General features: G+C 51.3%; 1 protein-coding gene across 2 annotated transcripts in view; it reads left to right on the top strand.

Moving 5' to 3' along the window:
* Positions 1-1394: 1394 nt before the first annotated feature.
* The window catches only part of TCOF1 (treacle ribosome biogenesis factor 1), a 38166-nt gene continuing 12477 nt past the window's right edge, over positions 1395-27083 (top strand). For both annotated transcript variants that reach the window (XM_079145968.1, XM_079145967.1), the window contains exons 1-17: positions 1395-1552; positions 3936-3991; positions 7655-7806; positions 10488-10561; positions 11270-11456; positions 12014-12087; positions 14452-14679; positions 15619-15831; positions 16008-16229; positions 16327-16533; positions 16700-16906; positions 17102-17344; positions 17435-17626; positions 19842-19976; positions 20182-20373; positions 20542-20754; positions 23084-23194. In XM_079145968.1, the coding sequence (XP_079002094.1) occupies positions 1445-1552; positions 3936-3991; positions 7655-7806; positions 10488-10561; positions 11270-11456; positions 12014-12087; positions 14452-14679; positions 15619-15831; positions 16008-16229; positions 16327-16533; positions 16700-16906; positions 17102-17344; positions 17435-17626; positions 19842-19976; positions 20182-20373; positions 20542-20754; positions 23084-23194 (2814 nt within the window). In that variant the 5' untranslated portion in view covers positions 1395-1444. The remainder of the gene's footprint in view (positions 1553-3935; positions 3992-7654; positions 7807-10487; positions 10562-11269; positions 11457-12013; positions 12088-14451; positions 14680-15618; positions 15832-16007; positions 16230-16326; positions 16534-16699; positions 16907-17101; positions 17345-17434; positions 17627-19841; positions 19977-20181; positions 20374-20541; positions 20755-23083; positions 23195-27083) is intronic.

Below are 27083 nucleotides of genomic sequence, written 5' to 3'. Positions count from 1 at the left end.
CAGAGGCTGGGCGATTCAAGCTGTCATCAGATTCTCAATGGGTCCGTGAAGTTAAGAACCATTGTCTCAAATATTCCCCAGCCCACTCATCCTCTCTGTGCCAACTCCCCTCAACAACTGTAACAGCCTCACATCTAGTTTTGCTCTCCAAAAATCCACCCTCCATGCTTTGGTCATGGCAAGGGGGTGTTGTAAATCTGTCTTCTTCTGCATCCTTAGATGTCCTCATTGGGATTCCTCTTCTCCCTAGTCTACAGCCCAGCAGCACAGGGCTGTTTGGGGTTCCCAGACTATGCCAAGGATGTTTCTCATGTCCTGACTCATGCTGTGTCCCTTGTCTGGTATCAGTCCTCTCCTCAGAACCTAAAAGTTCCTACTGTCAGCAAGGCACATGCCTGTAATCCCAGCAACACTCTGAGGGAGGAGTTCCAGGCCAGCCTCAGCAATTAAACAAGGTCCTAAGCAATTTAGTAAGACGCTGTCTCAAAATAAAAAATAAAGAGGACTGGGGATGTGGTTCAGTGGTAAAGTGTCTCTGGCTTCATCCCCAGTACCAAAATAAAAAATAAAAAAAAATAAATAAATAAATTCCTACTGTTTTTAAACCTCAGTTTAGATGTTTCTTTTGGGATTAAGTACCCCTCCTCCATCCTCCCCTGGGGCATGCCTGTCCCTGACTACACACACCAGAAATTGAACTGTACAGTTGCTTGGTTACCGACTGTATCTTTAGCCCTGTGAGCTTTGAGGGCAACCACCACATCTTATTCATCTTTTTACGCCTCCACCTAGCCAGGTGCTAGCCCAAGGTATCGTGCTCAAGCTGTCATCAGATTCTCAATGGGTCCGTGAAGTTAAGAACCATTTGTTCAATCAGTGAATGAATGAATATACTAATGACAACTCATGCCTGGTTCATGGGTCCTAAAAAATGAGTAAAGTGAATGAGTAGATAACTTGAAGTTCGGGTCCAGCCAGAGATGTAGATTAGGGAGTTCAGAGATGAGTAAAACCAGTCGCAGCCCTTAGAGAATTACCATGGAGGACAGATCCCTTCAAGGAGCAGCCTGAAGGATTAAGACAGTCACTCCCACGATGGCCGCCCCTGGGGGCCACGCCCCCCAGCTCTCCCCCCCAGCTCTCCCCCCCAGCTCTCCCCCCCAGCTCTCCCCCCCAGCTCTCCCCCCAGCTCTCCCCCCAGCTCTCCCCCCAGCTCTCCCCCTCACCAATGGGAGTGTTTGTTGCCCGGACTGTCTCCGCCCCCTCGCCTACCGGGGCGGGGCCGGTCGCTCCGGAGAGTGAGACTACACTTCCCGGCGCGCCCCGCGGCGGGGACAAACGAGGAGCCGGAAGTGGGACGCGCGAGGTCTAAGGGCACGAGGGAAGTGGCGGGCGGGGACCGTGGGGGGGCGTGCAGGTGAGCCGGCTGGCGGGGGTCGCGGGCATGGCTGAAGCCAGGAAGCGGCAGGAGCTGCTTCCCCTGATCTACCAGCATCTGGTGCAGGCGGGATATGTGCGCGCGGCGCGGGAAGTGAAGGAGCAGAGCGGTCAGGTAAGCTTTCGAGGGCCGCGTGCAAGATCTAGAGCAGTGGTCCGCGCCTCTTCCCCAGGAGACTTGGGGGATGCCGGGTCCTGCAGGACTCGGGGTCGCGGGCCAGGGGTGCGGAGGAGAGGTAGCCTCTGCCTCCCCCCTGCGACTTCCAGCCCACTCGGGCCTCAGTTTCTCCATCAGGGCAGTGGGCGAGCCAGGACGTGTGATCCCACGCTCAGGACTTTGTAATTCCCGCGCCCTTTACCTCCACCCCCTTTCTGGTAGCGGCGGTTTTAAGTTTCCGAAGTCTTGGGCCACGTGGCTCGGCGCGGCCCCCCTAGGGCGCGGATGTTGGTGCCTGTCTCCGGATGGAGTGCCGCGTTAAACCCCATAAGGAGGGGCTCCTTAGCTGTTGTTCTAGAACTCAGGCCCTTGGCCATGCTCGGTACTGATCAGTGATGGACAGCTTTGGGATACCAACTCGTGGTGCAGTCATTTTTCACTTCATTCATTGGGCAACTTAATCTTGTGCTCAGAATCCTGGAGATAGAGTGGTGAGCACGTTCCCCCGCCCTCCTGGAGCTTGCAGTCTGGTACGGGAGACAAATCAAAGAATCACAAAAGTGTGTACTTAACACTACTTAGGTAGAATGAGAGATAGGGTGCTAAAACAGGGATGGCAGAGTGCCTTTTTAGGAATATCCAGGACTGCTTCCCTGAGGAAGTGGCAGTTGATTTGAGATCTGAAGGAAGGGAGGTGGGTATTCCAGGCAGAGTTGGAAATGCCCTGGAGTGTGTGTATGTGTGTGTGTGTGTGTGTGTATGTGTGGCAGGGAAGGGTGGGAACTTGTGTATGCCTTGGCTTCTGGAAAGTCAGCTGTGGCCAAAGTGTGAAATCCTGTCTCCCAGGGAGATGGAGGCATAGACTGGCTGGGGCTGTTCATAGGCACTTTGGTCTTCACCTGAAGTTGGAGAGTTTTAAGCTGATGAGAAGGATATTGACCTGACTGGTCAACATCACTTTAGCTACAGTGAAAGCTCTGGTCCTAATGCTTGCTTCCTGGACTCCCTGGAGGGACGAAAGGGAGAAGAACCCAAGACATTATCTGTGATTTTCCCAACCCTCTCTGGACTTCATTTGCCCTTCTTACTCTGATTATATTACTTAACAGACAAGAGAAGCAAGAGATAGTACCCATCTTCATTGGAGCATGTGCCTAGGCAGATGTATCCAGCCTTTGTTCTAGCATGTGTTCTAGCAGGAACAGATAGTGACAAAGATAAAACAGAAGCTCATGGTGTAGTGTATCTAGCTGATGGTAGGTGCTGGCTATCTCTGTGAGGCAGCTAAGGGGTCTAAGAAATGTCAGGGTTCCATTATAAGTAGGGCAGTCAGGAAAACCTCATTGAGAAGGTGACATTTGGGGCAGATAACTGAAGGAAAGGAAGGAGTGAACAATGTAGTTAGCAGGGAGAGAGCATTCTAGCTAGCAAGCCCTATTGGGGGCTGGTCACCTGATACACTTGAGGATAGTGAGGAGGCTACTGGGCCTGGGGCTGGGGAGGCAGGGAGAGCAGAGTGAAGCTGATTTTCGAATCTCAGTTACCAACTCACTGTACTGGGCACCAAGTCTTTTGTGTCCTTCATACCTGATGCCATCCTAGATGGTGAGTATCGCTGTTATCCTGTGTTGTAAAGGATCCTGAAGTTTGAAGAAATTAGTGCAGCCAGCTAAAAGAGGAACTCTGCCTGATTCCAGGTGTGCCTCTTTGGCCACTCTGTTCAGGTGGCCTATGCCTCTGTCCTTACCACATTGCTTGTTCAGCCTCCTTGGAACACTTAATACCCTGAGTTCTTGACATTCACAGAGAGAACAGGCCCTCTGGCCTCTGTTCCAAGGGCCTGGATTCTACCTGGTTCTTTGTTTGTACCAGAACCCAGTACCACGTGGGTTCAGGTTCGATCTCTTCCCAGCAGACCAGTGGGCTGCACTTATGACTCCTGGATGCCTGAGTGTCTGAGCTGCTGTTCATGCTTTGGGAATTGACTGGCCAGGCCTTTGAAGGCCTTCTAAAAGGTCAAGGGCAGGAAAAGCCGTCTTGTGGCCTCTAAGAGTGGCTAGTGCCAGGAAGGCTGGATAAATGCTAGCTTAGAATATTTTAGCTCCAGCCTCATAAAGGTGCCTGTTACCAACACATTGTATCAAAAGGGTTTTCCACTGGAATTGCTTGCCCTTCTCATCTCTGGAAGTTTGGCAAGACCAAACAGACATTTTTCCTAGGGCAAAGGAGTCTTCTCTGAACCACCTGTCTGTGCAAGCCCTAAGGTCAGGAAGAGTTGGACCCCGGGAGAATCCTTACTACGTTAGTGGATAATTGTGTCTCTCTCTTTTCTTCTCTGCAGAAAAGATTCCTGACTCAGCCTGTCACCCTTTTGGACATCTATACACACTGGCAACAGTAAGTCTGTTGGGGATGAAGGGTTTGAATAGGGGCACTTCCAAGCAATCATCTTGATATAAACTAGAATACTAGTCTGGTCTTAGACAGCTCACTGTGGACACTCTTGTTGCCCCCAGGAAGCCAGGTCATATCACATGTGTTGGTATCTGGTAATAGGGGGAACATTAAGAGCTTTAATCTCTTAAGAATGAAAATGTTTCACAAGCTTGTTATTCACTTGATCAACAAACTTTTTTTTTTTTTCTTTGGTGCTGGGGATTGAACCCAGTGGCTCTTAACCACACACACTGCCTTTATTTTTATTTGTTTATTTATTTATTTAGAGACAGTTTCTCACTAAGTTGCTTAGGGTCTCTCTAAGTTGCTGAGATGGGCCTGGAACTTGCAGTCCTCCTGCCTCAACCTCCCAAGCTGCTGTAATTACAGGCCTGCATCTGTAATTCCAGCAACAAGAGTCGGAGGCAGGAGAATCGTAAGGTAGTGACCAGTCTCAGCAACTTAGCAAAACCCTGTCTTAAAATGAAATTAAAAAGGCTAGGGGTGTATCTCAGTGGTAGAGCACCGCTAGGTTCAAACCCCAGTACCCCCACCGCACCCCACCCCCAGGGAAAAAAAGGTGCCTGTGGAATGCCAAGTCCAAGTCCTGTTCTAAGTGTGGAGATACTGCTGGGAGTGAGACATGCCTGGCTGCTTCTTCCCTTCAGCTGACATTGTAGTCAAGGAGGTAGGCATGATCAATGTAAAATTATAATGGTAACAAGGATTACAAAAAGAGGAAGCTGGTGCCATGACTCATGAATGGGTAAATCTTGCCACCTCGCCTCCTTTGGGGTGTAGGGAGAGCATCCCTGAGATGCCCTTTGACTTGAGAGCTACAGGAAGCAGAGGAGTGAACTAGGAAGTGTAGGTACAGAGAGGCAGGCAGAAACCTGATTGATAGTGGGAACCGCTGGTGTTAAGGCCTGTGGCCAGGGGACAGTATGGATGAGGTCACATTCTGCAGGGCCCACCTGCTCAAGGCCTGGCCATCCATAGTGAGAAACTGTCTTTATCCAAGAGCAGTGAGAGCCATGGAAAGATGAGGCAGAGAGTGAGCTCAGCCTGCATATGGTGAGAGTGTCAGAGCCACGGACATCATCATCCAGGCAAGAGCTGCCAGGCCAAAGACAGGACAAGAAGAGGTAGATGGCAGGCCCCAGGGATATTAGGGAATGAAACCAGGATCTGCAGGTGGTTTAGAGAGGAAGCTTCTAGTTGACTCTGGGTGTGGCTTGTATACCTGGGGTTGGAAGGGAACCCGGTATGGAGGGAAAGTGTCCTCGGACATGTTGTTTGTGAAACATGTAAGACTTAAATACTTTTCAAGGAAGTGGGAATAACCCAAGGGTGCATCAACAGAAGAATGGTTTGGGAATGAAGGAGGAACCAGGAATAGTCCAACACACCTGAATCCCAGTGGCCAAGGCAGGAGGGTCGTGAGTTCAGCCTCAGCAACTTGGTGAGGCCCTGTCTCAAAATAAAGTATAAAAAAGAGCTGGGGATGTGGTTAAGTACCCCTGGGTTCATTCCTGGTACCCCCAAAAAGAGAGAGAAAGTGAAGGGTTGGTGGTTGTGTTCTGTCCCTGCACTGGTCTGACCACAGCTGATGGGGGTTATGGGTGCTGTGACAGTTCCATGAGGAATGGTAGCAAGTACTGGGAGCAGGTGTGGTGGCCCCATGTGCACACCTATGTTAGGAAGACAGGTTTCACTTCTGAAGATAAGTACTTGAACATCCAAGCTGTCTCAAAATTAGCTAAGTGAGGTGTGTGAGCAAAGGCAGGAGTGGTCTGGGAGAAATCCCAGCCTCCTATGGAGAGCTAAGGTCATTGAAACCCCAGCCTACCCTCAGGTCTTGGTTTCCTGCTAAATTGAGCACCGGGCCCAGGGCACACCCCATACTTCCTCACCCTGTTTGTCTTACCCAGGTGTGCAGGTGTTGCTGACAGGACTTCCTTCCCTTGGACACCACATTAGTGAGCAGTACTGTGAGCCCTGCCCTGGGCCCCTCTGTGGGTGAGGAGTACCACTAAGATCTCATACTCTGGAGGCAGACTAGCCCAGTGATTTGAACTGCAAACTTCAGACCCAGCTACCAGCTATTTGAGCAAGTTTCTTGGCCTCCCTGAGTCTATCTTCATGTGTAAAATGAAAATAAAATTATCTCTGCATTTTGAGGATTAAACCTAGTAATCTATGTGGTCAAATGCTAAAGCTGACCATTGGAGAAGTTCTCCCCTCCCTTGGTATTTATTGAACACCTACTAGAAGCCAGGCATTGTTCTTGATGTAATAGGGAGCAGAGAAAGCTCCTTGGTGTTTCAGAACTTACATTCTGATGGGAGGGGAGAGGCAGAACAAATGGATAAATGCAGTAAATAAAGCCTCTTAGCAGGAGATTTCCTGACAAGTGCTCTTCCTGGGAAAAAGGGACCTGGGCGGACATTGCAAACTGGCAGAGCAGTGTCCACCCCAGCTGGAAGACATGGGACATAGGTAGACTCCTTGGAAGTGAGAAGGTGGATCAAAGGAGGTGATAACCTGAAAGTTCAGGAGACTCAGCCATCTGGGTGCTTATCCTGTCAGTGCCCCAAACTTATTTTTTGACCTGGGCAAGTCACTTAGTGTGTGTTTTAGTCAGCTTGTTCACTGCTGTGGCTAAATGATCTAACCAGCACAATTATACAGGAGTAAGGGTTTATTTGAGTGCTCACGGTTTCAGAGGTCTCAGTCCATAGACTGCTGGCTCCATTCCTCAGGCCTTGAGGTAAGGCCTAATACCATGGTGGAAGAGCATGGCAGAGGGAAGCAGCTCCCATCACCGGGAAGCAGAGAGGGAGAAAGAGACTCCACTCTCCAGACACAAAATATATACCTCAAAGCCATGTCCCAATTCCAGTCTCCTCCACCCACACCCTACATTTCAGTTAATTCCATCAGGTATTAATTTGTAAGACTTCCAACCCAATCATTTCTCCTCTGAACCTTCCTGCATTGTCTCACGTGTGAGCTTTTGGGGAACACCTCACATCCAAACCATAACAGTGTGCAAGGCATTGAGGGGACTGTAATGAGCTGCCAGTCCTCTCACACCCCAAGCCTTTCTGTGTTGAGGGGGATCAAGCCAGAAGTGAAATAACTGGAGATAGAGAAACGTGCTCAGAAAGAAAGGAGGGATGACAGAGCAGAGAATGCCTGGGGGAGGAGCATCAATGAGGGCTACTCTGCAGAGGCTGAATTAGCTCAGACAGGAGGGACAAGGACCCTGGCACAAGAAGAGGTTACAGCTCATGCATTAAGTGCTTGGGGTGGAGGAGCCCAGGTGGTTCTGCAAAGTGCCTACATGGGCCAGCACCCATTAGTGACAGTTAGCCGCTTCTTTCTGTAACATTTCCAATCACTCATTATTTTCAAGACTAATTGAGAACTGTAAAAGCATTTTACAAAAGAAGTGAAAATGCAGGACACAAAATTGTATCTATACTGTGCTCTCATTTGCTGTTTAAATAAATCCTATGCACATTTCCTTTGGGGGCTAGAAGGATGTGGGAAAGTCTCTCTTAAATCTTGTGGAGGAATCCTGTCACCCGGTTGGTATAACCAATCATCCTTGTCCTTCAGAACCTCAGAGCTCGGCCAGAAGCAGAAGGCAGAGGAAGATGCAGCCCTGCAAGCCAAGAAGACTCGAGTGTCAGACCCCACTAGCAGTTCAGAGAGCTCAGAAGAGGAGGAGGAGGAGGAGGAGGAAGCAGAAGCCAAAACTGTCAAAGCTAGTAAGAGCCCTGTGTGTGGAGGGCTGCTAGGAGGCTTTGTCCTCCCAGTCATCCTTGGTGCTGGTGGGAATCTAGCTGGGGGCCTATACCATTGGGAAGAGCCAGTGGGTTAGTGGATTACTCCAGGCTAGAGTCCTCCTCCATTCTCCCCTAGTGTGAGCCCTGGGAAGACAAAACTTTTTAGTGGGGAGATTGGGAAGGCAACATAGATCTGTTTGAGCCTTATAGCTGTGTCGAATGCTGTGTCCCCAATCTCTGATCCTTCAGGTGGATCCGTGCAGTACATAGTCAGCCCTTCAGAGGTGCCCAGGAGCTGCATTTTTATAAGCTCCAAGGTGATTCTGATGGGATGGAAAGAAGATCACATTTTTATAAGTGCTGTTGGGAATGCTTTAGAAGGCTGCTAACAGACCCCTCTACTGTGTGGTCCTGGGGGCTGCTTCAAGAGTGCTGATCCTGCCCCCCTCGTTTTGGCAATGCACACACTGGTGCTGGGACTGTACCAGGCACTGATTTTTAAGAGTTAGCAGGGCTGGGGAGATAGCTCAGTTGGTAGAGTGCTTGCCTTGCAAGCACAAAGCCCTGGGTTCGATCCCCAGCACCGCAAAAAAAAAAAAAAAAAAAAAAAAAAAGAGTTAGCAGAGTAATAACCCAGTGCAGGTCTCATTAGCCCCTTCTCCTGAGTTCAAGCCTCCCCTGTGCTTTCTCCACCGCAGCCATAACCCTACAGAGCAATTGCTATGTCTCCTAGGCATCGTGTTGCCATTTTTTGCTTGCATATAAGACAGTTTCTTGATTTTTTTTTTTCAATTTCTTGACTTTAAATACATTTTCTGAGTGTAAAAGAAATGCAGGATTCATTATAAAGTATTCATTATACTACTCAGGAGGCTAAGGCAGGAGGATCACAAGTTTGAGGCCAACTTGGGTATAACTTAGTGAAACCCTATCTCAAAATTTTAAATTTTTTTAAAAAAGAACTGGGGATATAGCTCAGTGGTAGAGCACTTGCCTGGCAACCCTCAGTACAGGGGAGGAGGGGTATAATTCATTATGGAATATTGGAAAATCGCTTTGAAAAAGAAAAGGGAAAAAAATCACTCATATTCTTGCCATCTTAAATTCAGGAAATTATTCTTTCGTTTATTTTTCCTGAGCCTGCTTTGAAAGATGTTTGAGATCACACTGGATATGTATTTTATATCTTGCTTAATCTTCTTAAATTATAAATGCAAAACAAGTTCACTTTGAACTACACAAAAGCATATAGAAAAAAACTGGAAGGTTTCCTATTCTCCTCCCCTGCTTCCTTTCATTCCCTACATGTGTCTGTTGGTGGGTGTCTGTAAAGCTTCCTCTCTTTCATGCAGGGTCAAACAAATACCCACTCATGCATGCATGTGTACACAACCTATACACTAAACAGAAATGGTCAAATTTCATACTGATGAGCTATGCTTTTGCTTTTTTTTTGGTACTGGGATTGAACCTGGGGGTGCTTACCACTGAGGCACATCCCAGGCCATTTATATATTTTATTTAGAGACAGGGTCTTGCTTAGTTGCATAGGACTTCACTAAGTTGCTGAGGCTGGCTTTGAACTCGCCATCCTCCTGCCTTAGCCTCCCGAGCTGCTGGGATTACAGGCATGTGCCACTGCGCTCGGCATGGTAGTGCAATTTTTAAAGCTGTGATAATGGAATTGTAATTATACTTTTTAAAAGAGTCCTCATTGAGAAAAATAGGTTGAAGCATTTGTGGGCAACATGACAGAATGTCTGGTATTTTCTTCAAAACAATGCATGATGGGAAAGAGTGAGATGAGACAAACGATAAAATAAGATTGGCTGTGAGCTGATAATGGTTGGAGCTGGGTGGTTCAGTGTCCTTCCCCTGTACTTATGAATGTGTTTAAGACATTCCATCATTACAGAAAGCAGAGAGAGCACTAAGTGCCAGAAAAAGAATTAGATCATGCATTCATCTCAGCAACATTCTTTTTAACAACTTAGAAATCTTTTCCTGTCTATCTGAGATCTGAGGAATACCTTTGTTCAAAGCACTAAGAGTCTGTAAGTCTCAACATCTAACTGGGCCCCTATCTTATGGTTCAGCTGCTTCTCCATTAAAAAGCCATTTGAATTCCAAGTTGCTTTCCCTGTGGACCCAGGGCTGACCACCTGACTCCCATGCCTTTTTTCTTTTTCTGTGTGTGGGGGTTGGGTGGAAAGGGGGGTGCTGAGAGGGAACCCCAGGGCCTTGAGAATGCTAGCCAAGTACCCCGTGACTGAACTGCATACTCAGCTCCCACTGTTCCTTCTTGCAGGCGACTTTCAGGGCTACAGTGTGGTGGCCTGTGTGCATGGCACCCACCAGAGTTCTGCAGTGTTTGTGGAAGCGGATGGCAGGGACATGAGCCAGTCCTTTTCTTTTGGGGCCTTGCTGTTTCATGCTACAGGGTTGCTGGGAGACCCTCAGAATGTGGACGCCAAGCTTCCATGTTCCCTGGGAGACATGACTAATGTGTCCCAGCTCTTTCCCGTGTTTGAAATCTGCCTCAGCTCCTTGCAGCAGCACCAGCAGTCAGTACCACTGAGTTGTTAGCTGAGTTGAAACCTGCCTGCCATTCTTGGAGGGGAAGACCCATCTGGCTCATCCAGCGGGTTGTTTGTGTCTTGCAGCCCCTAGACTAGCATCTACCAGTGCCTCAGCTGTGGGGGCGAATGTGCCATCAAGCATGAAAGAGAAGGCCAAGGTGAGTGGGACCACTTTCCATGCCATGCCTGTGGGAGTTGAAGTGCCCTATAGGGAGCAGTCCCCTATGTCTGAAGGATGGTGTTGAAATAGCCCAACCTGGATTCAAATTTTAACCTGTGTTAGCAGCTGCGTGGTCTTGGTGAGTCCCTTCACCTCTGGGGCTGTTTTCCTTTTCTGTAATTGAGAGTGATGCCTACTGCAGGGGCCATCCCACGTACCTGGGCTGGGCTTCATTCCTGCACTCACCTGTTCACTGAGGAGCTCTCTGCCAACCCCTGGTGTGTACCAAGTACTACGCTAGGCCAGGGAGGTGTCATAGTGAGCAAGATTCCAGTACTTCTGAAATTAATGGTATTTTCTAAATCAGAGCTACTTAGAAAGTTGGATATCATTTTCTGATCACCCATAAATTGCAGTTACAGACCTATAAATGGTTATGTTCCTGAAAGTGGAACAGTAGCAACAATGTGTAAAAGTAATTGTGAAATAAGGATAACATCTGCACCAAACTGCTGCTTACCACTTGGCAAGTAACCCCTGTGGCGTCAGAATTGTACTGCAGTTCTCTCAGTGCCTCTGAGGGGGCAGTTTGCTTAAACTCTCACACTTCAGAAGTGGCAGTGATGGGTTCAGTAGCAGGTGGGCTACGCTCCTTACGTGGCCTGCCTGCTGTACCAGATGTGCCTGACCCTATCGCCGTCTATAGGCAAAGACCAAGAAAGCTGGCAAGACGGTGAACTCCGTGCCACATCCTGCCTCAGCAAAGGCAGTCGTCCACCTCCTCTCTGGGAAGTCACCCAAGAAGTCAGCAGAGCCCTCAGCAAATACCATCTTGGTCTCAGAAACAGAAGAGGAGGGCAGTGTCCCAGCCCACAGAGTTGCTGCCAAGCCTGGTGAGAATCCCCACCTCTCATAGCCCAGCACCAGGTTTGGGCTGGGGAGACCCGCCTAGGCACTACTTTGCTAAAGCTCTGGGACATTTTGGCATTCAAAGGTTTGTCTCCATGACAGCAAGCGTAGATCAACTGGAGGATATCCCTGGGGGTTTTTGTAGACATCTAAGCAACTTGAGTGGTGGTCAAAGCATTTTCTGATTTACCACTCTGGTGGGATATAGAGACCACTCTAGAAGTTGGAGACTCAGCAGAAAGGCCTAGGTTTGCCTCTGTTTCTTAGTAAAGTAGATATTTGCCTGCCTGCCTTCATGGGCATCATGGTGAAGGGAGATCATATGAACTAGCAGGTGCTGGTGTACATTTGTGGGGTCCTATTCTGACCCTTACTGTAAATATGCAGGAAAACAGGGGTAATGATGGTTCCCATTTCAGAAGAGGAGAGATGTTTGTGCGGATGAGGAGCCAGTAAATAGCAGCCTGCATGGGGACAGTACTGGGGAGGGGCAGGCAAGTATAGAGATGATGTTTCTCAGTCCTCCATGTCCTACCCTCAGGGACAGTGTCAGTGGACCCAGCCAGCAGCTCCAGTGAAGATACCTCCAGCTCCAGCGATGAGACAGATGTGGAGGTAATTGCCACTCATTTGCAGGTGTCACCCTCTTCAAGCCTCTGACCTTCCCAGCAACCTGACTGGGACTTCAAACACCAGTGGGCCCAGATCAATTCAACAGCTGGGCCAGGATGTTTGGTGGGTGGGAACTGTTGGGAGCCCAGTGCAGCTCACAGCTCAGAGGGTCAAAAGTAGCCAGGATTAGGGAAGGAGGAACATCCTCCTGGGAGATAGGTGAGCTTCCTGGAAGAGGTGGCCTTGGAGTACAGTGGAATTTAAAGGGGGGCGGGCACATTCTAAAAAGGAAGAGGCAGGAGCGAAGCCCCTGGGCCAGAGTATAGCTGTCGTATGTGGCCACAAGTGAGGCTGCTGAGAGGTTCCAAACCACTGATAAATGCCAGCCTAGGGCTGGACTCTGTCTGTGGCCTTGTCTCTTCTCTGAACTTTGACCTAGAAAAGTACTCACAGGTGAGCCAGGTAGGTGGGGCTTCTGCCTCCACAGGGAAAGAAGGTTTCCAGATGTCGAACCCTAATGGGATCAGTCACTCAAAGGCTAAATGGAGAGCCATGAGAGCAGAAGCAGGAACCTGACCCTGACGAATAAGGATGGGCAGAGGGGCAGCATGTGCAGCAGTGGAGGCCGGGAAAGTTCATGCTTTTAAAGAACAATGACCTGCAACTTTGTGAATGAGACCAAAATCCTTCAAGTCACAGCCACCCATAGGCGGCAGGGCCAGAGCCACTGTGTGACCTAGAGGAGCACCATGGGGGTTTGGGTTTTATTGCAGGGGCTATGGAAATCCATTGCAGGGACAAAAGGTTAAGATGGTCTGAATTATATCTGCCCTCACAGCCAGACAGCCAAAGGTTCCAGCTGGGGCCTTTGTATGGACAAGTTGGGGGAGCTATTAGCAGAAGTTGCTAATGACTGGGATCAAGGTGTCTAGTTTGAAAGATGTTTTAGAGGAAGAACCAGCAAGAGTTAGGAGCGGATTGATTTGGTGCCATCCCCTGTGAAGGTTGGGGCTGGCCCTATCTGCCCCAGACCTGACCCCAAGTTCCATCCTCACCAGGCCCTACATACAGTCAGCTATAAGGATGCTCCTGGCTCACATCACCCCAGGCTGACCAAGGGAAAGGGGGCTGCTCCTACTGCTGGCAAACCAGTGCTGAGACATGCAGCTTCAGTGGTCCAGAGACCAGTGCAGAGCTACAGTGGCAGTGAGTCAGTTTAAGAACGAGGATATGGATGTCCTAAGTTCTGGTGGGGTCTTGCAGAACACTGAGCTTAGAAATGACCTTAGCATGCCTTAGAAATGTCATAGTGCGGCTGGGGTTGTAGCTCAGTGGTAGAGCACTTGCCTCGCATGCACAAGGCACTGGGTTTGATTCTCAGCACTGCATACAAAAAAATAAATAAAGGTTTATCAACAACTAATGAAACAATTAAAAAAAGAAATGTCAGAGTGGTGCACTCCTGTAATCCTAACAGCTCAGGAGGCTAAGGCAGGAGGATCAGGAGTTCAAGGTTAGCCTCAGCAACTTAGTGAGGCCCTAAGCAACTCAGCGAGACCCGTCTCTAAATGAAATATAAAAAAGGGCTAGGGAGGGGCTGGGGATATAGCTCAGTTGGTAGAGTGCCTGCCTCGCAAGCACGAGGCCCTGGGTTCAATCCCCAGCACCCCAAAAAAAGAGGGGGGCTAGGGAACTGGGCAAGTTGGCTCATGCCTATAATCCCAACTACTGGGCAGGCTGAGTCAGGAAGATCACAAGTTCAAAGCCAGCCTCAGCAACTTAGCAGGGCCCTAAGCAACTCATTGAGACCCTGTCTCTAAATAAAATATAAAATAGGACTGGAGATGTGGTTCAGTGGTCGAGTGCCCCTGAGTTCAATCCCCAGTACCAAAAAAAAAAAAAAAAAGTCAGAATTTTTAAGCTCGCAGAAGAAAGGAATGTGCCCCCAAGGTATCTTAGCTAGCCAGTGGCAAGAATGGCTTTCAGATCCTGGCCTTCAGCAAGGCCCTCTGATCAGCAACCTTAGATTAAGGGGCAGACAAAAATGAGCTCCCTGACAGACTGGCTGCCCCTCTCTCAAACTGGGCCCTGTGTGTGCCACATGCAGGACAAGCGTGGTGCTTAAGAGTTTGCCCTGGTTGGACACCAACCAGGGAAGGCCCCTCAGATGGGATTCCATCCAGGGCCTTTGTATTGACCTTGAGTGATTTGTATCTTTCTGGAAAATGGGTGTAAAGATAATATCTGCCTCAAGGAGCTGTTGGAAATTCAAATGAAATTCGGAGGGGGCTTTATACACTGCAGCACCTTCTGCAACTAAGGAGAAACAGTTATTATTTATTTCCTGATGGTATCCCTGTGTTCCAGGTGAAACCCTTGGTAAAACCAGCCCAGGTCAAAGCCTTACCAGCTGTGACCAAGGAGTCTCCTGCAAGAAGGGCAGCCCCAAGCCCTCGGAAGGTGGGGGATGTGACACCCCAGGTCAGAGGTACCCTGACCCCAGCTGGGGGAGCCAAGAAGCCAAAAGAGAAGTTGGAGAGCAGCGAGGAGGAGTCTGAGAGTGATGAAGAGGCCCCTGTGGGCACACCCAACCAGGTGAGGCCCTGATGCCCAGGGTGCCCAGTTTCTGGCACTGCCACTGGGTGATGAGCCTCTCTGCCAGAGAAGATCCATCGGGAGCATGCGAGAGGAAATAGAGCAGTTGATGAGTGAGAACAGCTGGGCTGGCGGCCTTCAGCACCTGTGGATACTGCCCTTCTGGCCCATGCAGCACCCTAGAATGGCTAGTTCCCAGAGAATGGGTCCTGCATCCTACTTCCACCAGTGACCACACCACTTGGGTCAGTTTCCCTGTCTGGAAATGGGTCGTTGTCCTCATCTCAGCTAGTCCTGCTAAGAAGGGACTTCAGACCTTTTTAATTGCCTGGTCCTCTGGCAGGTCAGTCCAGACTGAGTAGACAAATACCATGTTAGTTAACAGGAATCCAGTCACCTTCCACTGCCGCTGGACCTTTCCCCTGGGAATGGCCAGACCTGCCTCCCCCAGGGTTCAGGACACATCCCAGGGGCAAGCCAGAGGGCCAGAAAGCTTTAGAATCAGGGGAAGACAGGAGAGTGAGTAATGTTAGATGCTAGTGAACGTGAAAGGCAGCCAAGGCCTAGGTCTAGGGGCGTGGCTCAATGGTAAGTGTCTGTTTTGCATGCACAAAGCCCTGGGTTCAGTCCCCAGCAACAAAAAAGAAGGGGCATGTAGGAATGACAAAATAGAGGAGACACCTGAGTAAAGGCCTACCTTGAAGAAAGACATCTTCAGGAAGGTCATTCCAGGCAGGGAGCAGAGCATTTCTAAGGAGACAGAAAAGCCACCAGACAGCACAGCCTGAGAGCAGAGAATAGCCAAGGGAAGAGGAGCCAGCAGATGGGGAGGCAGGCTGGGGGTCTTAGGAACCACAGGACCTCTGGGTTTTGGCCTAAAGGTATCGCCAGAGGATCTTTAGAAGAGGAGAGAATAACCTGCCCTATCTTCTTCACTAGGTAAAGGCCACTGAGAAAATCTTCCAGGCTAGAACTGTCACAGCCTCTGCCAAGGGGATCCCTGGGAAAGGGGCCACTGTGACACCCCCAGGGAAGGCAGGGCCTGTTGCTCCCCAGGCCACGGTGGGGAGACCAAAGGAGGAGCTAGAGAGCAGCAGTGAGGAGGAGTCTGACAGTGAGGAGGAGACCCCAGCCACCGCAGCTCTGCTTCAGGTATAGCTGGGAGGGACACTTGCAGCCTGCACTTTCCCAAAGGCCTCCAGGGATTTGTTCTACTCTGAACTGGGCCCCAGCCCTTTACCATCTTGCCCTGTGGTGTCATTGGCCTGTCAGGTCTTCTGTCTGTACATACCTACACCCTGGCTCTCGCCTGCTGTCTTCCACTGCAGACAAAGCCCTCAGGGAAGAGCCCTCATGTCAGAGACATCTCAACCCCTGCCAAGGAATCTCCCAGGAAAGGGGCCCCTCCAGTGTCCCCTGGGAAAACAGGACCTGCGGCCATCCAGGCTTCAGCAGGGAAGCCAGAGGAGGACTCAGACAGCAGCAGTGAGGAGTCAGACAGTGAGTCAGGGACACCAGCAACCGTGACCCGAACTGTGAATTCTGCTCAGGTGAGGCTGAAGGACACCCTGCCTGGAAAAGTCTCCTGTGGACTTGTGCATCCCCCTCAGGTCACCTTCCCCTGATCTTGTCCTTTGTCACTCCCAGACAAAGCCCCTGGGGAAAACCCCCCAGGTGAGACCTGCCTCAGCTGTGGGCCGGGGACCTTCAGGGAAAGGTGTAGGCCTTGCAGCCTCCGGGAAGGCAGACTCGGTGGCCTCTGCAGCCCAAGTGAGAAAGGTGGAGGAGGAGTCAGAGAGCAGCAGTGAGGAGTCGGACAGTGAAGGGGAAGTGCCACAAGCCACCTTGACCCAGGTGAGATCCTTCTGCCAGGCCCTTCCTTTTCTCAGTGCAGGAGCCTGCATGGCCTGCCATCCCCTGCCCCCTTCTGCTCTGTGACTCAGCTTACCCCCTTGGTCTTTCGTCTCTGCACACATCACCCTTTGGGCTCTGTCTTCTAATCCCATGTGTCTCACCCCAGGCAAAGGTCTCCGGGAAAACCCTCCAAGTCAAACCTGCCTCGGGTTCTGCCAAGGGGCGCTTGGGGAAAGTGGCTGCCCCAGCGCCCCCTCAGAAGGCAGGGCCTGGAGTTAGCCAGATCAAGGCTGAAAAGTCCAAGGAGGACTCAGAGAGCAGCGAGGCATCATCCGACAGTGAGGAGGAGGCACCAGCTGTGACTCCAGCCCAGGTGAGGCTGGGGACCAAGGCAGCTACACATCTTGACCTGGAGCTGCCCTCACCTCCAGCCCTGCAAGGGACTCTGCTCCCTCAGTCAGCATATGGGTTCTGCGTGGTGGGGTAGGACAGCAGTGGGGTTGTACCTCAGGGGAGATGGGGGCTGATTCCTGGAGCCTTCTCTGACCTGTCTTCACTGCCCCCACAGGCAAAACCAGCTCTGAAAACTCCTCAGACCAAGGCTTCCCCCAAGAAAGGCACCCCCATTACCCCTGCATCTTCCAAGACCCCAGTGCACGTGGGCACCCCAGCCCCCTGGAAAGCAGGAACAGTGACTTCATCATCCCCAGCTGTGTCCTGGGGTGCCCAGAGGCCAGAGGAAGATTCTTCGAGCAGTGAAGAGGAGTCGGAGGGTGAGGAAGAGGTTGCTTCTGCCACAGCAGTGGCACAGGTGAGGCCTGCGCAGGCTTGCCAGCCTCAGGGCCAGCCCCCTGGTTTTCTCTGGGCTCCTGCGAGACCCATCTTCCTTTCTTTATTCCAGGTGAAGTCTGTGGGGAAAGGCCTCCAAGTGAGAGCGGCCTTGGTGCCCGCCAAAGGGCCCTCAGGGCAAGGAACTGCCCCAGCGCCCCCTGGGAAGCCTTCAGTTGCCCAGGTTAGAGCTCAGGATCCTGAAGACTCTGAGAGCAGCGAGGAAGAGTCTGATAGTGAGGAGGAGGCCGCCACTCCCGCACCGGTGAGGCCTAGGAGGAACCAGTGGCACCACCCACGCTTGGCCCCGGTCAGATCTGAGGATGGGCTTGTCTGGGGCCACTCTGGCCTGCTTCTTGCGGAAGCCCCAGGACTGGCCTCCACCAGTTCCATTCCCCACTGTTCTCTACATAGCTTCTCTGCCCAGCAGAGGTCCAGTATCTCCATGGCCCTCTGAGCTCCCATAGATTCCAGTGCTTTCTGTACATTTTATTGAGTACCCACTCTGCTGGGGGCTCTCCTGGAGCTGGGGTTGCTGTGGCCCTGGCCCTCAAGGAGGTACTCCCTGGAGCAGGGTATGGACATAGGCCCAGGTCAGTCCAGCATGGCGAGGCAAGGTTGCAGTAGAGGGTGTGTGCCAGGACCAACAGAGTGAGGCGGTCACATCCCAGGTTTTTATGAGTGGCATCTAAGCCAGGGGCTGAAGGTGGAGGGTAGAGGATTCTGGGTAGAGAAAGCTGTCAATGCAAAGATCAGATGGGGGGTTAGGGGAGTGTGCCTGGCTTGGGTATTGCACATCTATATGGTGGCGGGGGCCGATGGCAGGGGTTTGGAGCCAGACTGCCTGGTTCAAGTTCCAGCCCATGTCCTAGCACGTGTATTAATCTGTGGGCCTTCTTGTTCCACTATTGTACGTCTGGAACCAGTCCTCCCAGGTGGGTGAGAACGGGACTGGTCTCGCCTGCAGCACCCAGCAGGGGCCCTGCATCTGGCAAGCTCTCACTGAGTGATGTGCAGGTGGCCAGGCTGATATGCAGCAGAATCCAGTCTAGCCCCCCACCCCCAAGAGTAGGGAGCAGTGAAGAGTCCCTACACTCATCTACCCCCACTTTTATTATTTTTAATTGTTCTTCTTATTTTTTTTCAATAATTGCTCAGAAATTAGTCATTTCTTCTTTCTCTGTACCAGACACATTTCTCTGAATGTTTTTGTCCCCCCTCTGGCTGTTGACTTGTGGCAGCACCCAAGGTCCCAGGATTCCTCCACCAAGGTGTTAGGCTCCACCAGGCCCCTTCCAGGTCCATCAGGCTGCTTCCCCTCTGCCTTGCTGCAGACACATTCCAGATCCAGTGCCTCCAGGGTTTTATTGTGCAGATCACTTAAGTATTTGTCTTCCCATCTGAGCCTCCCACCTGTACCTTGAGGTGGGTGTTTTATTTTTATTCATTGAACCATGGGTTATTTAGAAGTGGGTTGTTCAATTTCCAAATATCTGGGATTACCCAGGTTTCTTTCTGTTGTTGATTTCTAATTTGATCGCTCTGTGGTTGGAGAACAGCTTTTGTATGTCCTTTTTTATGTATTGAGACTTGTCGGGTCAAGGTGGCCCCTGCAGCTTCTGTTTGTTTCCTCACATCTGAGTAAAAGACAAGACCCCCTAGGATGACAGGAGTGCTGCACCCATGAGCTTCCAGCCATAGGGACTTTTCCTTCCTGAAGTCCTGACTCTTCATTCCACTTATTTTCATGCACACGAGGGACACTATCTTCTGACACTGCCCAGATGACATCTCTGAATGAGGCAGGGTCTTGAGATGATGCCAACTTCATGTTCTGTTTCACATTAGCCGGGCCGACTGCTATACCCCTGGCAAAGATCTCTGGAAATTTCCCTTTGTCATTTTCATCTCTGTAGGTCTGCATTTGCTGGAGACCCTGAGAGGCATTTTGGAAATTCTCTGGATATCAGTTAAGTTAGATTAGACTGCAGAAAACCTCAAATAACAATGGTTTTTGCCTTGTTCTGTTATCCTCAGTACCAGGCTTCCTCCACATAGATTAATATGGCTGCTTGAGCCCCATTTATTACAGCAACATTCCAGCCGGCAGGGAGAAAGAGAAATGTTTCCTATCTTTTATGGCCCTCAACTTATATTCCATTTACCAGAATTTAAGGTATTGTTACCTAGCTGAAAGGGAACCTAGAAAACACCTCTGTTCTGGGTAGGATTATGCTTAGCACACACAAAGAAAAATGTTTAAAGAGTTTTAGTGTTTAATATGTGTAGGTGAGGTTATTGTCCTCATTTTACAGAAGAGGAAACTGAGGCCCAGTGAGATCAAATGCTTTCGCCTTCACACAGCTGTTAAATGAAGGAGCCCAAATCTAGGCTCAGGCATCTGACTGTAGAATCCATGTTCTTGACTAACTGGGCTTGCGCATGTTACTCACTCCTATAACTTCCTCTTCTCCTTCCAGGCGAAGTCCTCAGGGAATACCCCTCAGGCCAAGGCCAGCCTAGCTCCCACTAGAGCATCCGCCAAAGGGGTAACATCAGCCACCGGAAAAGTGCTCACAGCAGCTGCTCCAGCCAAACAGGTGTCCCCGGCCAAGGCAAGTGGGGCCAGAAGCCGCAAGAAGTGTCGGGAGTTGGGGCAGAGGGAAGGACCAAACAGTGACCCCAGCCTAGACAAGCCATACCTCTCACCAAGGCCGTGCCTAGGCAGGTGACCTCAGGAGTCCTACCATGGGAGAGTTTAGTCTGAAAGGAGTCGTGCTGTCCCCCTGTCTCCAGTAGCATTATCTCCTCTCAATTCAGGGGAAGCCACCAGTGAAAACCCCCCAGAATAGCACCGTCACAATGAAGGGACAGGCATCTGCGCCAGCCATGGGAAGGGCAGTAGCCAGATCAGCCCAGATCCAGAAGGGGCCCATTGGCAGGGCAGAGGAGGAGGATTCTGAGAGCAGCGAGGAGGAGTCAGACAGTGAGGAGGAGGTGGCGCCAGCTCAGGTAGGCCAAGGTGCTGGGTGGGGAGCAGCTCTATGCTTGACGTCTGCGCCGGGAGCCGCCAACATGCCCAAGCCCAGTCCCTGCAAGGGCCACCCCCCCCTTTGCCATCAACCTCCTTGTCTCCACACTTCCCCTGTCTCTCTAACCTCGCCCCATCTCTCACTGCAGGCAAAGCCCTTGGGGAAGAAGCTCCAGGTCAGGGCTGCCTCAGGCCCTGCCAAGGGGTCTCCCAGGAAAGGTGCCCCTCCAGCACCCACTAGGCCTGTTTCTGCCAAGGCCCAAGCCCCAGACCTGGTAGGGAAGCAGGAGGAGGATTCAGACAGCAGCAGTGAGGAGTCTGACAGCGAGGAAGAGACAGTGGCAGCCATGACCCCAGCTCAGGTGAGACCTGCCAGACCTCTAAGCCATCACCATTCACTCCTCAGTTGGAACTCCTCAAGATCAGGGCCGGGTGGGGAAAGAAGAACACAGTAAGGCTATAGGTGTAGGATCCCTTCCTCTACTTCATGCCCTTAGGTGGAATCTGCCTATAAACCCCCAAACCAAGGTCTCCCCAGTGAAGGGTGTCCTAGGCACTCTCTTAACTACCAGGGCCTCCCCAACTTGGGCAGATACACCAACTTCAGGCAAGTCCAGTCCAGCAGCTCCTGCTAAGATGCAAAGTTTGAACTGTGGTGCAGGGATCATGAGGTCCAGGTGATGAAGGAAGCCATACCTCTCACCTGGGCCTGGGCCTCATAGGCAGGTGCATCTCCCCAGGGAAGTCCCAGCTAGCTTAGTGTGAAGCCTTGGTCCTGAGGTGTCGGGAGAGAGGAAATGAGAAATGACCTTTTATCAGAACGGATTTCTCTGATTTCAGAAGGCAGCAGGGCTGGCTATGTCCTACAGAAACTTAGGGTGACATTCTAGTTAGGGCTCTGGCATGTGATAAAAGTGGTTGACATTGGCCTGATGGAAGTGATAGATGATGGCAGCTGACATTGAGCCTCGGTATTAGGAAAGACAGTGGGTATGTAGCAAAATTAGGGCCAGCTGGAGGGACAGTCCTGTCGGAAAACTGCCAGTTGTGACCTTGTAGAAATGTGCCATCATTATGGCCAAATCTTCCATTTCTTGAAGGAAGCCAGAAATCACACCTGGCCAAGTTCCACCCCCTCTTATATTTCCAGTTTCTTCAGGAGTAAAACAAGCACCAAGAATTGTGTTAAATGCTCCTAGCACTAACCTACCTCTGCCTTTGTGCGTGGAAGGCATTGGCCCTTCCCTCAAGGAGCCTGCAGGCTGTAGGGGGAGACGGGTGACTAGATCATGGAAGAATATTCTGGTAGTGCTCTTGTCTCCCAGAGCTAGGAGAACAGGTCTGTAAGAGGCCAGAAGCGAGTACAGTTGAGCTGATCTTGAAGGACAAAACCCAGTTCGGAAAAGCTTCAGCTCTAAGGGGACCAGTTCAACAGCTCAGCATCCCTAGTAACCTGCCAGCCTCCTGGTCATAATAGGGCTGCAGCATCTTCTGAAGAATTGTGAACATCCCCAGCAAACCCCTTCCCAGGTTTCCTTGTCCAGATCTTGGGCTGGAGGTACCCAGCCCCTCTCCCTGGTCACTGATGAGGGACCTATAGTTCCTAAGAGTGGCTAGGAAGAGGACCACCCTCCCCAGAGCATGTGATGAGAGCCACCAGAGCAGAGTCGGAGTCCATGAGCAAGGAAGATAGAGAAGCACAGCTGCTCAGGAAGCAGCCAGCAGTGTACACTGTAGTTGCCCCATTTAAAAATTGGGAAGCTAGAACAAGGCGTGGTGGCGCACACCTGTAATCCTAACAGCTTAGGGGGCCGAGGAGGAGAATCAAAGCCAGCTTCAGCATAACGAGGCCCTACACAACTCAGAGACCCTGTCTCCAAATAAAATAAAGTAAAATATAAATAAGTAAATAAAATGGGAAGCTGGGCACAGTAGCACACACCTATAATCCCAGCAAAGGAGGCCAAGGGAGGAAGATAGTGAGTTCTGGGTCAGCCTTGGCAACGTAAATGGCAACTCAAAAAAGAAAAGGCCTGAGGACATGGCTTGGTGATAAAGCTTCCCTGGGTTCAATCCCCAGTACTGAAAAAGACAAAAATAAGAAAAATTAAAATTGGGAAATGACACATACAAATCAAGTTCTTTCAGCTCCTCCGGAGGAATTGGGGGCTCAGGCCCAGTGGGTGCCACTTCTGACTGGGCTGAGTAACAGAAGGTAGAGTCTAACCTCTGGCCTCTGGCTACAGGGCCTGTCCAGCCAGCCCCTCATGCCTGGCCTGGTAGGAAGGAATGGCGGCCAGTAGGCCACTCCTAGGTGGCTCCCACTTTTAGCTGGGAGTGTTAGAACCAGATGCGAGCTGTGCTGGGACCAGTGATCTACAACCTTGTCCCGGGCTGCTGTCTCCTTTCAGACCCCAGGCCACCAGCACCACAGCCCCCAGGTTTTATCTGTGTCTAAGTCATATGCTCCTTTCAAGTTCAGAGTCAGCTCTGGAAGAAGATAAGCAGGTGGACATGTGTGTGTCCAATGGCTGTGCGGCTTGCCTGGCCAGCAGCTGTCCCCTGTGTGCGTGTGTGTGAATGGGGCTGTGCCATCTTCCCCAGAGAGCCAGAGCACGTGAGGGTAGTGGCTCACTTTCTGTGCTCCCCCTCAGCTAGTACCCCCTCCCCATCATTTTCTTGCCTCCTCAGAAGGATGGTACCTCCAAAACTGCCAGAGGCAAGGCCCTGACCTCAGGACCCACAGAGAAGAACACGAAGGTGTCCTCAGACAGCAGTGGCGAAGAGTTGCCATCAAGCCAGGTAGGCAGCACTTGGTCTGAAGACACTCCAGGCTCAGCTCAGAAGGGTGGTGAACTGGGGGTAGGGTGCAGGTCTTTCCCACAGGGAAAACTTGCCACTTTGAAACAGCACTTCACAGTTTCCAGAGCTCTCTCCTTTGACACATTCTTTGGGACAGTAACCCCAGGAGGCAGACTGCAGAGAACAGTTGAACACACAGGCTTCCAAGCAGGGTGGCAAAGGGTAAAAGCAGGTCCACACCCGTCAGCCTGGGACCCCAGCAAAGGCTGTGGCCTCCCGAGGCTCAGCGTTTCAGTTGTGAAATGGAGGGGGTGGGTCATGGCGCCTGTCTCCTCGTTTGTGCTGGCACAGGTAGCTCATGTCCTGTGCAGGAATGCCTGTGAGCGTCAGGAGGGCAGATGGCATTGCCCTGTTTGACAGTTGGAGAATGGAGGCCCTGAGAGTTGAGGCAGTTTCCCCAGATTCTCAGGAAGAGACTGAGAAGGGCACAAACACTGGCTCCTGGCCCCTGTATGTCCCTATTCCCACTTGGGACCAGAGCTTCTCTGCAGGACTCATCAGAATCCCAGGGGCCTCATCCAAGACCCCATCCTGAGCAACTGTGGCACCTTAGTGTGCCCTTCTGCACCCTAGTCCTCTTCAGACCACATCGTCAAGGGGGGACCAAGTATACCTTCTCTGACTGCAAAGACCAAGGAGCTTGGTTTCCTTGTGAACCCAGGCCTTTTTACCAGCCTCACTGTCCTTTGTCCCCTGGCCCAGTGCTTCTGGAAGCATCTGCCTGGCCTCACGAGCGATGCTGGAGTCCTGCAGCCCCTGCACCAGGGGACCTGCTTCACCCCTGCTCTTCTGGATCAGGTGTCAGCCCATCAGTCAGGTCCTCCTACGCTGCTCATACACCTCCACAAAAACGATGGGGTACAACTAATATTATTGTTCCCTCCCTGTGTGCCAGGGCTGTGCTGAACCCCATTTTGAAGTATTCTGTTCAATTCCCACAAGAACCCTGAGGGGAGATCCTTTTGTAATTTCTATGTTGAGGGGGAATGAGGCTTACAGTTGAGCCACCTGCCCCATCCATTTGAACCAAGGCCATCCACACTTGCCTGCTCCCTGCCCCTATCGGGACATCTCTCTGGGGCTTGGGCTGTGCCCCTGGCTGGCTATGGAGCTTTGTGAAGCCTCCCTCTCAGAGGGCTCTTAACAGCTGGGAGGGAGGGGCCCCTCTGCCTTTCTCTGCAGGGGCGGGCTAACACAATTAAAATGAACATCGTGCTTAAACTGAACTATTTAATTGGTACGTTATTCCTGAAGATTCTGGAGCCCCTGTTTGAAAAGCAGAAGGGAAAATAGTCAGCAGTTTGTGCATTCCCTGGGGAAGATTTAGGGAAGATAGGCACTTCCTGGGGAAACTGTGGCCTCCACCTAGCTAGGGGACTTTCAGCTTCTCAGTCCCCAGTTCCTTAATTGTGATTACTCTCATTAGTAAGCATTTATCAAACATTTTGCTATTGGCAGTTTTTGATGTTTTTCTTATTAGCCCACCAACCAGGCAAAAGCTTGATGCCCGGGTGGTAGGCTGAGCCCCAGGCTACGAGTCAGGGATGGAGACTGGCTGCAGTCCCAGTCGCCTCACTGCACCTCAGCCCCATTGTGTAGAGCATGGGCCTCAGCTAGGGCCTGCGCTGCAGCCTGGCATGGGTGCTGATCAAAAAACAAGTAGTAAGTATATGAGGAATGCATGTGTTAAATAGCTCGAGGGAGCCATTCCATGACACGTGTGTGTCACAGTATGGATGTACACCAAGAGTATACATGGTTTTTACCTACCAGCCAAATTAATATTTTTGGAAGTGCTGCTTGTGCTCTATCATTTTGCCAAAACAACAAAAGATATAGGCCCTGCCCTCAGAGTTTCAGAGAGGAAAAAAAGAGAAACCTGTAACAAATGAAGTTAGGGCATTAAATTTAGGCCTAATGTGAATGGTACTAAGAGGAGCTCCTGGCTGGTCCCAGGAGAACTAACTTCCAATCCTGCATTTCAGAGCAGTTTGCTGGTCACCCTGGACAAGGCCCTTTGCTTTCTTTGGGCCTCAACCTTTTGAACCCCTGCAGCAAGGCTCAAAACTCAAAATTCTCAGCCACATCCCCAAAGAGTGGAATTTCTTAGTCCCCTAGGGTGGGACTAGCCCAGGATCTGCTAACTAACCCACAGACAGGTTTTTGTCTTGTTTCTGAGGTGCTGGGGATGAGCCAGGGCCTCCCTGTGCTCAGCACTCCTGCTTCCACTGAGCTACACTTCCAGCCCCACAGGCAGTTTTGATAGGAGCTGTTGGAGCAGTTGTGCCTTTGTGACTGTGTCCCATGCTGGGGTCAAGCAGCCTGAGCCACCAGTCCCACCTGGCCCCAGACTTGCTGAGTGAGAACACAAGTTCTGAGCTCAGCTTTAACAGGAAGCAGGTAGTACCCAGGAAGCCTGTGGCTTCTTCCCACAGGCACCAGAGCATGAGTGGGAAGGGAACCCTGGGCTCCTCCTGGTCCTTAGTGCTGTCCACCTACAGGTGCGGCCTCGGGCTTGGAGTTTCTCTGACCAGCCCAGGAGCACCCCTGCATGAGCTCTTTTGCAGTCTGCCCACCCCAGTGAGTGACGTGACAGGGACTACTATTAGTCCTTTCAACAGGTGAGAAACAGGTGGGCAGGATGGTGTGGCGAACAAACCCTGCCCAACACCTAACTACCCCCAACCCAGACCTCAAGTCAGCACTGACATTTCCAAAGTGGAAAGTAGATGTTCCCCAGTCCTTGGGTCACGGCTCTGCCTGCTCTCACTATCTGGGTGCAGTCCTGGAGTCCCTGATGTGTGGGTCTCGGGGTTCTGGAGCTTGACCACACAGGGCTGTCATGGCAGAGAAAGGCATAAAAGTGGGTATCCCCTGCACCCTGGGTGACACAGCCCTCCTCTTTGAACTCTCCAGGACTGATCTTTGAGCTCCTGCTTAGAATAGTACTGGGCTGTGGCCCCTTGTGGCCCAACCGCCCTCTGCATCCGGGCCCCTGCACCACCTCCCTCCCACAGCCCAGCGGCCGGGCCGGGCCGGGGTGGCGTGGGCAGGTGGAGCTGGGAGGAGGCTCTGCTGCTGCGCTGCTTTTAACATCCCGAGACGCTATTGTTTGCCTCAGTGGGTTCGTTGCCTCTCTTGGTCCCCGACAATCTGTTCTTCTGTCTCCTCACATATATATAGATCCCCCTCCCTCCACGGCAAGCCTTCTCCCACTTTGCATCCTTCTCTTTTTCATCACGTGGGAAGGAAGGCTCTGGAAGTGGCAGATCAGAGCAGCCGCGGGGGAGGCTGTTTGGCAGGGGTAGGAAGGGCCTAAGCCGAGCAGAGCTTCCACCCTCGGGCAGGCACCTTTCTGCTGTGGTTTTTACTTTACCTCTTTGCAGTGCGGCATCTTGGGGGATAGTTGGTGACAAACCAGGCCCAAGAGGTGGGCAGGATGGTGTGGCGAACAAACCCTGCCCGACACCTAACTACCCCCAACCCAGACCTCAAGTCAGCACTGACATTTCAAAAGTGGAAAGTAGATGTTCCCCAGTCCTTGGGTCATGGCTCTGCCTGCTCTCACTAGCTGGGTGCAGTCCTGGAGTCCCTGATGTGTGGGTGGCACATTCTAGGAGCTGTGGTTCCCAGCTAGACACCTGCCCCACATCAGGGAGCTACTGTTACCACCTACTTTTCCTGTCACTTTCTCAGTGGGACATGGAGAGCCCACCCAAAGGTGAAGCAGTGTAAAGAACTCACAGCCATCCCCATCTCTGCGGTCACATAACCCGCCTCGCCCAGCACCCACTGGGCCACTTTGAAGTTGGTCTCGGACCTGCCCTCT

This window comes from Sciurus vulgaris (assembly GCF_902686455.1).
Source record: "Sciurus vulgaris genome assembly, chromosome: 6".
In the NCBI taxonomy this organism is placed as follows: Eukaryota; Metazoa; Chordata; class Mammalia; order Rodentia; family Sciuridae; genus Sciurus; species Sciurus vulgaris.
This window is presented reverse-complemented; position numbering and strand designations above follow the sequence as displayed.